General features: G+C 39.3%; 1 protein-coding gene across 1 annotated transcript; it reads left to right on the forward strand.

Moving 5' to 3' along the window:
* The first annotated feature begins 126 nt into the window (after positions 1-126).
* rnf24 (ring finger protein 24) lies at positions 127-17,857 on the forward strand. The gene is made up of 6 exons (XM_079758526.1): positions 127-403; positions 7,188-7,337; positions 11,630-11,672; positions 12,757-12,798; positions 13,805-13,884; positions 14,690-17,857. Exons 2-6 carry the CDS (start codon positions 7,195-7,197, stop codon positions 14,826-14,828), a joined length of 447 nt encoding a protein of 148 aa, XP_079614652.1. The 5' UTR covers positions 127-403; positions 7,188-7,194; the 3' UTR covers positions 14,829-17,857.
* Positions 17,858-18,371: the final 514 nt, after the last annotated feature.

The following is an 18,371-nucleotide window of genomic DNA, read 5'->3' on the forward strand; positions in this document are numbered from 1 at the left end:
GGACCGTCGAGATTACCCCCCCCCCCCCCCCCCACACACACACACACACACACACACACATACACACACGCAAACACAGACACACACACCCCACCCACTCTCTCTCAGCGGCCACGGCATGGAAAACACGCGACATTTATAGATGGTGTGTTATTCCTATAATTTGCCTTGCATTTTACGCCGCCCATCTTTCGTCCGTGTTCATCTCCTCACAAGAGAAAGCAATAGTAACGTTCGGGATGTGGTGTGTGTGCAGGAGCTGAGCTGCTCGTCTGCTTCTCCGTGTCGATTAGCGGTAGCTTTCTATTATCATCTGATGTTCGGCTGATTCGGTCGCCCCTACGCCTGTCAGCAGAAGGAACACAGCGAGGAGGAATATCGTGGAGGTCCAAAGGAATTGTTGGTGAGTGGAGTGAGTGTTAGAATAACGATCATACGCGGGACGAAATTAGCTTGGTGGAGTCTCGCCCAACACACACACTCAAACACACACTGTGCTCCCGACTCGTTCCTCGCTAAACGATGCATTTTAGTTAAGATGTTAGTGGCAAGCATTAAATGGCTTCGGGACCTTTCAGTTGATTACATAGAAAAGCCATCCGTTTTGTGCATTTATACAAGTAGGCCTGTCAAGTTATGTCTGTTGTTCTCCATCCTCCTCCCGATTAAAAAACGATTCAGCAATATTCTCACACGTTAGTAATTCATAAGGTAACGGTACGTTAACGTTACTTTAAATAGAAAAACAGATTTCCACTGAACGTTAAACATCCATTACGAAACAAACTTCACCTCGATCCTAAACCGTTGTTGTGCAATGTAACCGAAAGTATAAAAGCCACGTATTTTCCTTATCATAATTAAAGGGGTATTTAACCACGTCACTTAACTGATGATCAGGTATATATATTTATCGAGATGATGTTATCCATTATTACACAGTATGCTACTAAAGCAGCTGAGGTTGTTTTTTTGCATCCATGTGTTATTATGCCCCTTAGATATTGTCTATGCTGCGTCCACACAACCGCTAGTGGGAGACAGCACACCTATGCCACAACAACACGCGGACAATATTCATTGTATTCCGCACAAAAGTGCTGATGTGTTGTTTGAGCAGTGTGGGAGAAACTGGTTAATTTTTTTAAGGGTCACGGGCACTCGTTGTAGGCAACATGCAAAGCTACGATGTTGTTAAGCCATGTTTATGGGTTCTCCAGTGAGCACATTTCATTGTTTACCCCCTCAAAGTGTGCTGGTTGCCGACAGTCCTAGACACCAGACGGCCTTTTATTTGGGATTCGAAATGTAAGTTTAACCATTTTCCTTAACCCTAGCCCTTAACTCATTAGAGGACCACAGACTGATGTTTAAAAAAAAAACTGTCTGTAAGAAGATAGCTCCTCTGGAGTGAGATTTATTATCATTATGTGAAAATGAATTGGTGATAAAATATGCTCAAAAGATAGATAATATTTGCAGAGCAAATATTAGTGAGTACTAAGAAATAGTTAGTGAGCACTAAGACATATAGCTTAGTGACTCAAATCGTCTGGGTATTTAATAATTCAAAACCAAATTGTACCCAAATTGTAAAACTATTGCAAGTACAATGTATCTTCTGACTTTACACAAGGGCAGGGGTTAAACCTACACCTGATGATCCAGCAATATTAAAGAGTGTGGTGGGACATGAAGGCTTGCATGGTAGGTCAAACAAAAGGTTCCAAATTAGACCTTGACCTTTAGCTTTATCCCCAGCTTAAATGATTTATTTACACATGAGAGCCAGCTAAAGCAGCAGCGATCAATGCATTTGTGCAGTCGACTGCTTTTTTGCATTATACGAGTTCTGTGTCTTATACTTAAGATCACAAAGTCAAATGTGAATGTATTGCCTCTCCTCTGTGCAGACTGGACAAATAAACTCATCAAATGGGGAAATGCTGGACTAGGACAGGCTTACAAACACAAACTGTTGGATTAAATGTCAATGCTGCTTAATTTGACCAAACAAATGAAAGTATTTTTACTGTGGTAAAAGAAAATGAGAGGAGGAGTTAGACAGGGTGTGAAATGTGCTATTACGTGATGATAAGCAACCAAGTGCTTTTTTAATCTTTAATGTTTGCTGTTCAGAGAATGTATGGTTGTTTTGCACACGAGAGAATTACCCCCACATGAGAGCAGTTTTTATTTAGCAGCAATGACCCTATTCCCGGTGGGTCCTATTACTTAAAACCACGTAACTTGACCTGCAATCTTTTCATTTTTATGATAGACACATTTTGAAATTAATACTCTTTTCAAGAACTTTTTATCTGACCTGTCTCTGTTACTAACCACTTTTTTCCAGATAGTGTATGTAATCTATTAACGTTAGACCAGTGTTATGCATGTCACACATCAACGAACGCATTTCGTTAGAGTTGCAATGTTGTGAACATAAGGACTATGATTGCCGGAGGATGAGCTAAGCCATGATATTGGTTTTCCGATTGGAGCAAATGCCTAGTTTTCTTCTTTTTAGACATTGCTTGACATTTTGTGGCTATGCTTTTTTTTTTACTGAAGTGACGGGACTGAACTGAACTGAAGCTAATTGAGTTAAACGATAGCTACATTCCCTTCTTATCTTTGGGGGCTGGAGGTGACAGAGTAAAGAGCCCTGCACCCAGAGTGCCACTAGTACGGGACAGGAGCCTGTTGCTTGTGACAGCTGCCAGTGTCATTCCTTGTTTGCTACAGCTTGTGTTACTGTGTACTGTCCTTGTCCAGTTACCAGTGAGTCAGGGGGTACGTCAAAAGCCCAAAAATTAGGGAGTCAGGGAGGGACATGAGCTTTTCTTTGAGGCCTCCTCTTTTGGCCCAGTCAAGAAATATTAAGAAATTCACAGACTTGGATAGAAACCGTAGAACAGTTTATTTGTGTTTCTTTTTCGGTTTTTAGTGGTTGGGATTTTGCAAAAGAAGTTTGCAATCAAAAATAATGTAAGGTAATGTGCAAACATTTAGTGGTTTTTGTTTTGTTTGGTTTATTAGCAATAATTTAATCAATATTTCATTGCTCTCCTTAATAACCACCATTTAAAATGTGTTTAGACTGTATCACTTTGGTTAAGCTAATCTAATTTTTAATAATAAACTCTAATAATAACTCTAATAAACTCATTATGCTTTACACTTTAACCAAAAACGATAACTAATCCATACAAAGTCGATACCTCTTGAAGACATATTCTTACTTGAATCCATTTAATCAAATCCATTGTTTTGACAGACCAACAAAGACTTTAATTACAACACAACAACAAGTAATTGTTAGTAGGAGCAATTGTTGTTGTTGTTGCTGTTATTGTATAGTAAGTCATTCAATGTTATTAATATAGCCCTTAGTCTCAAACTGCTTCGAGGCCCCATTCTGTGAAACCCCGCCTAGCCCCCCCGAAGAGGAAGGAAAAACTCTTAATTATCCGGGGCAAACACTTTGGGAAGGAAGGCAGGATGGTTAGGAGGGCAATGAGTGCCACAATGCCAGCATATTGTTAGAATGTTGGATGGAAAGTAGTAAATGAGTGTCCATGGTGGTGTGGGGGTGTTGGTGACTAAGCCGGTAGCTGCCCTGTGAGGTCATGGTGACGGCAACTAAACCACAGCATTACATTCAACCTTTACACATTTAGTTCAGCTATTGTATATTTCTTAAACATCTTATACCTTGTTTCACATATATTTACCCTTGTTGTTACAGTTCATTCAGACGTTCCACTTTGTTCAAACTTAGCTATTTTTAAGTCTTATACTTCTGAATTATTTGCACATTTTTTAAATGGTTTGGAATTTTACATTGTTACGATTACTCCGTTCAGACTTAAAACTTTGGAACACTTTTTAAATCTTTTCACTAGGGTTCAGCAGCTATCGTCTAACGTCTCAAACTGTGTCATTTTATTAAACACTGCAGAATTCCCAGCATTTTCTTTAGGGCATTTTCTAGTTGTATATGACATTGAAACAAAAGCAAAATTTGTTGATATTAAACGAATAGGCCGAGGCAATAGTGTTTCATATGTGAAGTAAAGCTGCTGGCTGACCGAGAGCACTAGTGGATATCTCACACAGTTTTAAAGGGCCCTTAAGGTGCTTGCACACAGCCGGGCGGCAACCACCCTGATAACCGCCTCACTGCCGGAGGGTTCAGCACGGCGGTGTGAAGGGCCAGGCGTTTTCAAAAGCGTTTCAACACAAGGAAAGCTGAGAGGTAGGGCAATATCTGTGCGCCTCCCCTCTGCTGCCCTTCCCTCATTGAAATGAATGGAGGCGGCGAGTTGTCGCGTGGCGGTGTGAAACCAACTTTATTGTACCAACCGGTATGAGTGTGATTAGCCATTACAAGCCGTTTAAAAGTATGCCTTTTCCTGTGCCTCAGTGACGTCACAAGTGGGTGTTTCCACCTAGATGTATGCTGAATAGATCAGTACACTAGCCTAACCGGCGGAATATTAATTTTTCTTATCTATCCATCATGCATCTAGGTTGACACTCACTTATGATGGCATCAAGGCACAGGGCCGATTTTCTAACGGCTAATCACACTCACACCTGGTGATATAATAGGGGCCCTTTAAGACCAAAGCATTACCTCCAGTATGGTCCATAATCTGTCTGATTCCAATATAAGCATATACGTTATGTGTAACGCGTTTATGATACTATAAGGAATGTTTTGTTTTCTCTGTGGCTCGGGTTAATAGGCCATCTGTGAGTCAGGCTGTGGCCCTGTTGTGACGTTCCTTCAGGTAATGGATCGCTGTGCCTGGCTTGTGTCCATACAAACCTCAGTGCAGTTATTTGTCATGCTTAAATAAATGATAGGCTCCTTTAAGCTCCATGTCAGTCATTTTTGTATTCAAGTGTCAGTAGCCGCCCCCGCGATTGAGTATTGGTTAAGCGCAACTCATAAGAGATGTTGTTTTGGTTGAAAGGTCCTTGTTCGGTCATCATCATGTGTTTTCTTAGTAGTTGTTGCACAGGGGGTATCGTCGCTCATGGGTTCTCGAAGAGGTCATTCACTTGAGAGTGTGTGAGTTTGTTGGTGTGACGTCTGTATTGTCTTTTCATTCATCGAGGTCATGTTCAAGGCTAATCATTGCAAAGGGAACAATCAGAAAATCAATAAACACATATGTGTAATCGTAAACATCCCGTTTCTTATGGCACGGTTTATATGACCGTAAGAATAACGGTTATGGATAATTTGAAGGTATTCTTTTTGTTGAGGAAGTTAATCTTTTTTAAGACCATGCTCAAACTGTGTCTATTTCTGTTGCCGTGTTTTGGTGTATTGGCGTTGGCGTAGGCCTATTTCTCTCCTTGAATAGTTGGTAGAGGTTTCTATGTAGCCAATTTAAAATAGATCCTTTCAACTTCAGTGAGTTTTTTAAAATGAAGTTCTGTTTTGTCTTGGCTAATGTACATATACTGCTGGAGTCTCCATAACATTTGGATGAAATAGATTGCCTTATATTTGACCCACCTGAATTTGTTTTAAATTCAATATTTTATTTGATCACTTACAAACTTACACCAGGTATACATCCAATATAATGGGATTCATTTGTCATCACATTGTATCTTTATAGTATTTAAATCATTTTAATTAAACAAATTTTTCAAAAATAAACCCACAACAGAACCCTAAATAGCTACTCTTAACTTAACAGTCTCTTAACTTATTATAAACTTGGGTGCAGCACAGAGCCATATATTCCTGTATATTACCACTAATTACATCTGTCCACTAAGGCAATAATAGTCCAGCCATATACAAACTAGTTCCATTCCAGCCAATTGTTTTCAATGAGATTGGAATGGATTTTATTAGCCAGCTCCAAAGGAAACGTCTACCTTGTGTTTAAATATTCATGGTGTATACATGTGATCTCTTATTTACCTCTTCAGAGGGGAACTGCCTGAGGGAAGGTCCTGATTGGTTCCCGCAAGGGGGACGGGGGTATCTGTTGTTGCTCTGCACATGGCTCTGTTACGTAACAGCATGGAGTGGGGGGTGGGGGGGGGGGGGGGGGGGGGGGGGTTGAGGATTAAGGGAAAATGTAGAAGCAGGAAGTCTTGAACTGTGGCATGACTGGCATCTTATCTTTTTATGAATTACCTTTAAAAATACTACACCCTTAATAAGAAACATGTGAACTCTGGTGCCTTTCATTGTTGTAGAGAAACATCATGTGATATACACGATCAAGATCATATTACAAACAAGATTTCATCATGAAGGATGAACGATCTTCACGCGTTCAACAATCTAGCAACCCTAGAACTCAGTTTTTTGGCTTCACTTCAAGTCCTCTTTAAATGTGTTTCACTGTGTCCTAAGTGTTCGCTATGATGGGATCGAGACAAGGAGTTATATTCAGAAAAATACATTCAATACGAGCCAGGGTAAAGGCTTTCAGCATTTAACTTTGACAGTGATTTGTAGCGCCCCCTTTGGGGGAAGTTATACCAAACCTTTTGGAGACCTGCTTACCAGGAATAAAGTCAACATAAATATGCCTACACCCCGTGATATATTATTTTGCGCACAAGTATTGTCTTTATCTGGTAGATTAGTGCATGCCTTCCATGTTCAACCTCCCACAGAAACACATCCAAGGCATTACAACAAGAATCCATTGACTTTTTGAAATAGTGTGAATGTATAATTTGGCTTCATTAAACCCCAAGGGACCACATTCATCTGCATTGGACAGCCATCCTCTGGTTAGCCTGAAGACATGTCTGGTCATGCCTATTCAGCGTTGTTCAGTGAGCGGGTGGGAACCCCTCATAAAAGCACAAATCTAGATGCTGTAACTTACTGTTTCAAGGCTCCCTACTAAAAAGTAGGAAGAGTTGAGCTGTTTAACAATTTAACTGATTACTGTGTGATTACCATCATAACCTTATTATTATAATTTTTTGGGTGCTTTATATTTATTTTCTGGATCATTCTTGGTGGGCTTAATCGCTCGCCTGAAGGTAGGCTAAATTATATTCATGTACAATTTATTTTTCAATCAAACAAATAATTTCTCACCTTTCTCATCTCTCCTCATCTCACTCTCCCGCCCTCTTCATCATCCTCTCCCTCATCCTCTCCCACATCCTCTATCTCTCCCTCCATACAGACTATCCATGAGTACCGATTTCAAGCACCACACTTTCAGGATGCCAAACATAGGGTTCCAGAACCTTCCTCTCAATATTTACATTGTTGTGTTTGGGACGGCTATATTCGTCTTCATCCTCAGCCTGCTCTTCTGCTGCTACCTGATAAGGTAAGCTCCAGAAATGGCTCCACTGCCTTCTCTTCAAGCTCATTAAGACTGGATAAGTTTTTCATTTTTCATTCATGTTTTAGGCTTCTTGGCCAAAAAGTGACATACCTTCTTTTGTGTAAATGATTGTGTTGATTAAATGTGCTCAGAAATGGAGAACATGACCAGCCTTAATTAATTCTGAGCATTTTAATTGTCTTGTGCAGAGAGCCATCCATGCATATATCCTGCATTCATATCGGGCACGCTAAATCATTTTGAAGTGCTTGCATGGCTCCTTACTTAATGAATACTCCTCGGCTGTTTGGGACAAAATGTGTGATAAACAGCACTTATTGTTTCCTTGAGGCCAACATCATTTTGAATAAATATACAAAATGTCAATATACATATTGACCATATGCCATTCCATCTTGAGTTGGAACGGCATATAGCCTAAGATCACTTAAAATGTGAAACTTGAAATGTGCTTAAAATAGATCTGGGTGCAAGCCAAGAGGCATACCTATAAAATCAAGCTTCATACCAGTATTTCAGGCTTTGTATTTTCCCATGAACAGATTTGATGACAGTCATAGCTGGGTGATATGCCTCTGAAACAATGCATTCCTTCCTCAGAAGGCACCGCAGCCGCCCTTTGATTCGGGTGACGAATAAAAAACTCTCAAATGTCTACTTTGGAGAAAATACTTTCTGATCTAACCATCTGAAAGAAAAGAGAACAATAAAAGTACTGTTTAATTTGTCAAAGAAGCAAACTTGTTTTACTGAATATTGTTTAAAGTACACCACCAGTGTCCCAAATTAACTCTTGATGACATCGTATTTTGAGGTAGGTGCTAAAGTATAGGTAAATAATATTAATATTATTATTATCATCATAGATTAAATGATCGAGATAGGGATAAATTAATTCACCCAGGTGAGGGTTTATTTTTTACTTCACATGTATTTAATCAATTTACCAAGTCACTCAAAGAAGAGTAGTAGATCATCTCGATAAATGTGTTATTAATAAGTGCTTAAACTGATACACATTAAAGAGCATTGTTGTCAAATGTCATACAAAAGCAGTTTAATCTAAATTCTAATCGCTGGTATCTGAAATATAATTATACATTAATATTAATTTCAGACTGTAATATACGTGCTGTTTCAAGTGTTTAACATGCTAAATTGTTGCACTGACCGGAATAGAAGCTTTTGCGTAGCCAGATTTGTGTGAGTGACTTATGTAGGTAGAATGATGTGAGTTGTGACTCACTATGGTGCAAGGCTATAATAGCCGTGAATATCAACGCAAAACCATGCTTCGCAGCATAAGTGTCTTGAGTGAAGTATATTCCCATTCATTCAAAAGTAAACAAAGACAATAATGGAATATTACAAGCCTGACTCAAAGGATGAATAATCGCGCACTGTTGTTAGCCATAAACCGAAAGGTTAAAGATATAATGTTCACACAGGAAGAAATAACATTCCTAAATGATATATGATTCACATGAATGTGAAAGATAAACTGGTTGACATGAATGTGAAAGCAAACCACTTAAGCCTCAAGACACCTAAGGCTATGAGGTTGAAAGGAGACACCAGCACCATGACCCTGAACGCAATGTGCCCGGATGGAAATTCAACCTACTTCGTCTTAAATTATATTATTTTATATGATATAATATTACATTATATTAAATGGATGGTACTCAAATTCTTAAAAATACATAGTTTCTAAGAACTGATTCGTACATTAGTTATAGCATGGTCAAAGGGAAGCCCAACTGGTCTTTATTAAAACTGTTCAATACCAAACAAATCAAGTCATGATCTCTCCCCCTTTGACCCCCACTGACCACGACCCTATGCCACCATGTGCCCCATTACATGCTGGTGTCTTTCAGAATGTCAGTACCTCTGCTAGTGTGTGCTGCCTGTTTTGCAGATTCCTCTCACACTGCAGCGAGAGGTTAAGGTTACTTGTTATGGAGGTAAATCTCATATGACTACGAATCTCTTATCTCTCCTGCTCACACTGTGCTCCCCTTACAACCTTCCCTGCTCAAACATTTACGCCATCTTTTTTTCTCGCTCTGTGTCCAGACTCTTCCATTCTCTCTCTTGTTTGCTATTGTTATTTGTTGTGGTGGTTGTTGTTTGTTGTCAATAGTTCTTGCCTGAGCGAAAGGTTCACACGTGTATATTTCACTTCGTGTGGCTGATAGATTTTCAGTTTACCAGCCTGTCCAGGTTACATTAGTAACTAAGGGCGTATTCACACCTGCCTTGTTTGGTTCGAACCAAACCAAAAAAATCGCCGGTGCGGACCTTTTGGGCTGGTGTGAATACAAACCATTGAACTCTGGTGTGGCCCAAACAGCCGGTCCGAGACCCAGCCCCAGAGGTGGTCTTTGTTCGCTTCCAAACGAACCCTGGTGTGGTTCGCTTGAGATCTGAACGCGACCGCGCTCGGTCCGACCCAGTTCTAAAAATAATATGCCTTATTGGACGCAACAGACTCCCATTGCTGCTTGTTTATTCATTTATATTGTTTGATTAGCGCGGTTAATTCAAAGATCAACGTCACGTTATCAGACCCATTAAAAATGAGTCGTGGCTCAGCATGGAGCGAAGAGGAGACAAAATGTCTTTTGGATATTTGAGCAGACGCCAACATTTAAAGTATGTTGGAGAACAAAATTCCGATGCATTTAATACATTCAGTACAAGGATGGGTGAGAAGGCGTTCGAGCGGTCCACGGATAGCATAACATCATAAAATCGACGTTGTGCCAAACGCCTCTGATGCTCCAAAAGTACTGCAAATGTTTGTAACTGTATGAAACCAATCAGTATAAGCACAACGAGGGTAGCACGCTGAATCTCCATAGTTCGTTTACATTTTTTTATGCGTTACCCTGCCCCCGACCGTCCAATGATTGAACGATCTATGCACACACGTGCATTGTTGACAGATTCTCGGACTGTTGCGATAAATTGCAATGTGAAAAGGAACCGCACCAAACCAAAAAATAAACATTGCGTTTTGGTCCGGACCAAAGAGATCGAACTAAGGACTTTACTGGTGTGAATACGCCCTAAAATTCATGTTTTTTGCCATGTTTTAATTGTGTGCTTTAATTGATCTATGTCCTTTTTCCGTGAATGATGAGTTTAGATTTTATTTTTACCACAGCGTTAATGCTGATATGCCTTCTTCAATAATGGAACACCTCGTAGAGCATTGATTTGGACCTGTATTGGTGATCTGCCTTTAAACAGGTCCAAATCAATGCTCTACAAATCCAGCATTAACAACACGGTCAAATAGAACTTTCAAATCATGTTTCCTTGACAACACAAAAACCACATGCTAAATGCACTGCAGAATATTTTTTTAAGTTTGACTGCTTAGTAGATAAAAAAAAAACCTCAACAATGTTGTAGATGAAAGTAACAAATTTGTAATCATTGTTGGTACCTGGGGTATATATGTGGTATGGTGTCCACTGCTAAAAGGTGTACGTTATTAATGACGCTTTGTAACTTAAAATCAATTACAAAATGTGAAATGCTTGCATGTATGAGTTGAAGAACAAATGGTCAGTCTAAAGTTACTCAAACAAACTGGATGAAATAGTAACTTATTGATAATATTCTATAATGTAGTTTGTCATTTGTTGCAGAATACTCTTACTCTAACAAACCAATGTAGTCTCAATGACTACCATTGGCAATATTTTATTCATCAAAACCATTTCTGTCAGAGCAATAATATATTGTTTCCTTAGTTGTTGATGGACTACTCCATGTTGATTGGCTGAGAATTTCAAGAGATTTCTTCATCCATTCATTTCATCACTATATATTTAATTGTTATAATGTTAAAATAATGTAATGCATCAATTGAATATATGATGTATATACAAACTGCATAACAGCTAAAACATTTTTTCCTTGAAATATCGAAGTTGCCATCTATTAGATGTTCCTATATGCTCAGCCCAAATCTGTTCTCCAGTTTATTACAAATATTGAACAAATATTGTTTTTCCTGTACAAAATAAAGTGATCCAAAATAACAAACTTGAAAAATGTAATAAAAAATGTATTAAATACAATTAATTTAGCTTAAACTGTATGATAAACTCATGCTTTACATTTCAGTTTCTAGCACCACGAGTGCATTAAATTGTGACTTTTTAGTACTTCTTTCTGGATATATCTTGTCAGATAGGATCACGATTTTTATATCACTTTCTAATCCAGGAGATCTTTTTCCCTTTCATTCTTTCTAGATTACGGCACCAGGCCCACAAAGAGTTGTATGCATACAAACAGGTAAGACACACACATACACACACACACACACACACACACACACACACACACACATACTTGGAGCTGTTTCTTTGTCAATTGATGGAAATAACAATCTATTTGCAGATAAAGAACAAACACACTCAAAGTATTTATCTGAACAATGTTGGAACAAATTATATAGTAACATTTGAAATGTGATTATTTAAGTCCCTTATATGCAAATGTTATTTGGTTTTTGTCTCCTTGCCAACGTATGTCATTGTTAAAACCAATTTACATTCTCTGTTGCTTACATTCTCTGCTGAACAATGCATAGGGGCTACACAAACGTTCAAGGGCGGTAGCTGATTTTTTGGTGAAACCGCATAAGTCTTGTGCGTTTCGGCCGACCGTCCAGACGGAGCCGGCGAATCCGGTGCCCTAGACCGCATATTTCTGAAACCATCCTCGTAGGTGGTTTCAAATCTATCCAGACTTATGTGGTTTCGTGTTAGGATTTGTGTGGACGCCTGAAACGCAAACGATGATGTCATTAGCCCCCCACCAGTTGGGGAACGTCAGAGTTGTGTTGAATTTTTTATTTATAATTTTATCTGTATTTTTTTTTAGCTTTAAATAATTTCCTTGATGAATTAAATTACTAACTGTACATTAAAAAGTATTTCTGCTCAATTTAAAAGGTTGAATCTCCTCTGGACTGAATGTCTGTATACAGCGCGCAGGCTGTATGCGCGCAGGCTTGATGCGCTCCACTTTTTTCTGTGGAGAACCAGCGCCTTGAATATTTACTACAGCGTTTTTACAGCTCGATGCAGTTTCGCAATGACTCCTTCTTTACGGAGATATTCCTGAACCGCATAAAACGAAACCGGATTGTTTTCGCCCCTTTCAGCTCCGTGTGGACGGGGCCTAGATGAGATACAAGGGAAATTCTGAATTGAAAGTGTGAAAAGACACAGCTTCAGAAACCAAGTGGAATTTTTTTTTCCCTATTTTGGGTTTCCTCTACATTGCATACCTACTTAGATCTTGGAGGGTTGCCGAAGGAAATATCCAGGTAACAAGTTTTTGATCTGTGACCATGTCTGCACTTCCTTTGCAGGTTATACAGAAAGAAAAGGTCAAAGAGCTAAATTTGCATGAGGTAAGTCCTACCTACGAGTTAAGATTAGGATTTTCCTAAATCATATTCACATAATGGTTGCTATCTGACATTATTCATTAATACAGTAATACAGACAACTGCTGCCCCCCCCCCCATTCCCAAAACATAGAGCATCTCAAATCAAAAGACCTAATTGAGCAAAAAGTTTCTCAAACTAAGTTAAAAAATGTATGTGCATTAAACATACCCCTAATTAAGTATAGGGTGTGCTACGAAGACCATCTGCCTTTGCAACCACAATAAACCTCTATGCATTACTCGTACGTCATAAGAATCTGGTTCGCAGGAAGATACATTTAGATGATATTGCATTGTGGCACTGATGCCGTATATTATGACCATTAGATTAGATTAGATAAAATTTAAAATATCATATAAAAAATATCCAAATATCATGACCAATTGCCTGACAAAACCGACATTCACAGCCTTCTCAAACGCCTACAATAGATACCACACCCGTCCTGGGGTCATTTGTAAAAGACGATGCTACTTAGTCTCTTTTGACAACAACAATGGGAGGCTCTGGCTCTTTGTACTACACCAGCGTGTCACTCTATTCACCCATCAACCTTTCAACTCAGTTTTGAGTTGACTGCCCCTGCCTCTGTCTAAGCAAATTCAGACTTTAGACCGCTCCTAGTTATCTCTGTTTTGTTTGTGGAAGCATCTTGCCTGTCAATCACAGATGTACGAGTGCAACACCTCTAAATGGAGAAGAAGTGTAGGGAGAAAGGGAGCAGAGGAAAAAGGTTTCTGGTTGATTAGTTTCAATATCCCACTCTCCTCTACTCTTCTCTGCTCTAACTCTTAAGGACGCTCAAATCAAACCTACAGCACCTTTAAATAAATCAATAAGAAATTGTTTTTATTGATTTACTACCGAAACAATAGAAGTCATCACTCTTCAACATTTTGTTGGTAGCAATTATTAACTTATTACACACTATTACACACTCTCTACACACTCTCTCCTGCTCTACAGATTTGTGCAGTGTGCCTGGAGGAGTTCAAACAGAGAGATGAGCTAGGCATCTGCCCATGCAAGCATGCCTTTCACAGAAAGTAAGTAGAACAGGTTTGGTCGTTGTGCGTGTCCCCACAACCAGGGACACGCACAATTGATTCATGCATGCATCAATCATCATTAAATGGGGTATATATGGGCAGTCGTACAGAAAAACATACCTGCGACCTACCAAAGTATTTGTTCTTTTTTGTTCATTGTGCCTTTGTGCCCCAACCCACATAATAACAGCAGGAATTTCGGTATGGAAGCACTTTCGGCACCGGAATATTTTGTGGCAGTCAAATCAGCAATACATTCTCATGCACATTCAACAAACAGAGTTGATTAATGCCTCTCTTTGTATATCGTATTTTTGTCAGGGCTGGGGTCCCACAAAAATAGTCAGTGACAAGCAGTAAATGATTAAAGTGGCAACACACAGGCTGCTTCTGGCTATGCCTCTTGTAGCTGCCTCTTGCTCCCGAGCCATCTGTCAGCATCACCACAAGTGACAGTCGTTCTCCTACATGTGTCCCAGGCCTGGATTTGCATTAGGGTTAGGGTTACCACAGCATACCGGCTCATTAGCTCTGCACATTAGGGAGCAGAGCTCTAAACGGGAAGCTCAGGGAAAATGTGACAGGATAATGACAGATGGCATATACCACACACACACACACACAAACCTATAGATAACCTCGAGTTACAGATTCACCCTTCTTGTTCTCCAACCTTGAACCTGACCCCCTGTTCTAACTCTCCATGCCCTCCTTCCTTGTGTGTGTGTGTGTGTGTGTGTGTGTGTGTGTGTGTGTGTGTGTGTGTGCGTGCGTGCGTGCGTGCGTGCGTGCCTCCATCCAGGTGCCTGATCAAGTGGCTGGAGGTGAGGAAGGTGTGCCCGCTGTGCAACACCCTGGTGCTGCAGCTGGCCCAGCAGGCCAGCACCCCCTCCGACACCCCCACACAACAGCCCCTTCCTGGGGTAGAGAACCTGGTGTAGCCCCCTGCCAGCCTGCCCACCCACCAACACCATATCGCCACACAAACTGAGCACACACACATACAAGGAACCACACATTCACAGACACGCACAGGTACAGAGCCACATATATCCCTCCAAGATGTGCCTCCCAGATGCCGGCGCACACAATCGCACAAAGCGATGCACACACACATCCACAAACATGCATACACACACGTGCACTGCCAACTCAAATACACACGACTTGCCCCGACATCTGGATAGAGGAGCCGGACAATTGATCTGTATCAAAGGAGTAGTGAAGGAGAGGCTGGAGCTGTGGTGTAGAGCTGTTTTGATCTGCCATTAATCTCTTGCAATGGCTGCTCACTTTGCCTTTCTTGATACCTGGATACCTTGGATGTCAGTGCCATCTAGTAATGTACACTCTGTTGAGCTTGCCCTATTGTTGTTGTTGTTAAACGGACAATGCAGAAGAAGATGATGTTTGCTTCTCAGCCAAGACTGTTTCACAACCAAAGCAAATTGATTGGGACACCAGCAGAATGCTAGTTGATGAAAAAACTGTTTTGTTTTTTTAATCTATTTTTTGTTTGTTTTTGACAAGCACTTTATGATGACTGAACCTTAATTGCTTGTGATGGAAGTAGCAAGGTAATATTTTATTATAATTTTTCATAATTTGTTTCTTAATATGTGTTTTTATTTTATTTTTTATTAGTTTAATATTTTTATAAGAACAACGTTGATCTTAAAGGGACAACCGTATTTACAATATGTTGCGGAAAGTGAAGAATGATTTCAAAGTGGTGGATACAAAAATATCTAACAAATATTATCTTGTAAAAATGTGAATTGAGGTCGAAGATTTGTATTTGTCGCAACCCAGAACGGATTTTCAGGTATACATCTGAAACACAAAAAAACACACATGCAAACACACAAACAATAATACAGGCAACAAAATTTAATTATATTTTAATATGACGGTTTTACACTTAAATTTAACACTATTAAGAGTTTACAGTTATTTGTATTTGTTACAATTTGGCTATTTTTTTTTTATTATTGCTCAGCTTGTCTTGTCTGTATTTCAATGGATGAAAATCTTTGCATGCCACATTCATTGTCTTGGGACATTCACTGTAACACATTTATGCTATGAAGAAAAAAAGAACTGAATGTGAAAGTTGTATTTACATGTGTTACCGAAAAACAAATTCTGATTGGCTACTAACTTGTATATTAACTAGTTTAAATACTGCCTTCTTCATGGCGATTATGGTTGATCATTTATGTGATTTGCTCAAGTTTCAGCCATATAAAGTCACAGTTAACAGGACAGAAGGCCCTGCAGTTTAGTCGGGGCTGAGAACAAGCTGGCCCGTGCCACCTTTGCTGCATGCGACACAATTCACTTTAACATGTTGTGTTAGTTTTGTGGAAAAGGTAGCCCGCACACTTTGTTACTCACAACGTGAACCAATCAGAAGGCTGTCAGAACAGCTGTGCTCAGCCGTTTCATTCAGAAAACAAGCCCAATGTTGCTGCTGATCGGAGCCCTGCAGTCTAGTGGTTTCTACTCCTGCTTCACCCACTTGTTCTTGTTGTTACGCGCTGCACGTGACATGCATATAATGTTCCATTACAAACATTATTGGGTCAAAGTGCTAAGTAGGTTACTTTGGACGGATAAAGGTTGTGTGCCACTCTAGACGTTTGAAGAAGAGGCTATTGATAATTCTGCACATTTTTGCCATTAATGTTATTATATTTTATTATGATGAAATGTCTGTCCCAACTTTTTCACAAACAAACAAACAGCTGATGCTGCAAAAAACAATTTAAGCTTCACCTGTGCAATCCAATAACATAATGCTCAAGCATTGTTATTTTCTGTTTGTATGACTATAATGATACATATAAAGAGCTGTTTTTCAAACTGGCATATCTCCTTATATTTTGATACATATAAAAAGAGTAATAAATGATTATGGTAAAATTATCAAGAAATAGTAAACAAGAAAGAAAGTTATCTATTGCCTATTACTAAACACTTATATGAGATTGTTCTTGAAGGTTCGGCCGCTTGAAATTGGCCCTTATAAGTCTTCCCTTGTCGATAAATAATTTCTTCCTGGGCCTGTTACAGAGAACGATCCTCTAACTAGCCAGATATGAAAAGAGGTGGCACCGATCTGAGTGCTTTCCAGCTCATTGACACGACCATCCCATACAAGCCCTTCAAAAGGCCATTTACTTGTATTTTTAAGTTTGATCATTACAAGTTAACAATTTGATATGGTTGATCATAACTGGAAAACCTGAAAAAAAAAAAGAAGCACATCCCTCTGTTGAGATCTTTTTTTTTGGTTGTTTTTAAGTGCAAGCTTGGAGATTGAAACACGATGATTGTAATATATATGGTAAAGCGCTGTTGTTTGAGAAGTGTCGTTTTTTCAGTTTTTGTTGTATGTATTCATACTATTATTTGGTATTGTTTCACAGAAAAAAACTGTTAGCGAGACACTCAAACTGCCATCTAACAATCTCATGTGGTTTATTCCGTGACAGCGTTTGTGGTATTTTTTTCAGCTGAAATTGCTGCCGCCCTTTTAAACACGAAATGTGGAGCATGTATTGTCGTAAAAGTATGCATAATTGATTTAGGAAGGGCTCCTCGAAGCGCAGAGCAGGCACATCTTCGTAGTAAATGGAAAAGGCTATGAGGAGGTATTTTCACACTTGGACGACTGTTGTTCTAAGTTTAGTACCTGTAGATTATCATTGTGTGACGGAATTTACCAGTTTATACCCATTTATATGTCAACATATGGGTATGATCTCAGACTGAGGCATTTGGTGCTTTTTTTCTATCAACAGCAAACTGCACGTCATGAAATGAGGCTCAAGGAAAAGAGCCGTGGCTTGGTTTACTTTTGAAACTCCTGGCTCACTGAATTAAGTGCTCTCTCTCAGCAAACGTCTTATCATGTATCCAACAATATCTTCTTTCTATCTCTTCCTTTCAGCACCAGTTTTTTTTTTAGAAGCAATAATTCTGTAAGGCAACTGATGCAACAGAATTGTTAAAGTTCTATTTTTGTATATTTAATTGCTCAGTTTTGAAATTTTCAACAGTTTTTTTGTTGCATGATATGCCATGAATTGTAAATAAAGTGTCCATGTTTTGGAAGTAATTTCTGGAGTGGAGTGGCCTCTGTGATGATGATAACTTGAAAATTAATGGTAGAATGGGGGAAACATTGGATAAAGAGGAGGTGTAACCAGTTTTGTAGAGCAGCACTGTCAGACAACAGCTACATTTTTATCTGCCTTTGAACAAATCAACTTCCATGTGAGGCTGAGAACAATCAAAGCATATTCAAAACTGTAGTAACTAATTAAAAAGTCTATAAAAAGGAAAGAACTAAGGTGGCATAGGCCCATCATTGAGACACATGAGTCAGTCTGGGGTTATTGTCGAATAGTTCAAAGAAACCACGTCCTATGTTCTTTCCTAACCTAAACCTTCCTTGACCTCAATGGAAAACATCATGA

The sequence above is a fragment of the Pollachius pollachius genome, assembly GCF_949987615.1.
Source record: "Pollachius pollachius genome assembly, chromosome: 2".
Lineage (NCBI taxonomy): Eukaryota > Metazoa > Chordata > Actinopteri > Gadiformes > Gadidae > Pollachius > Pollachius pollachius.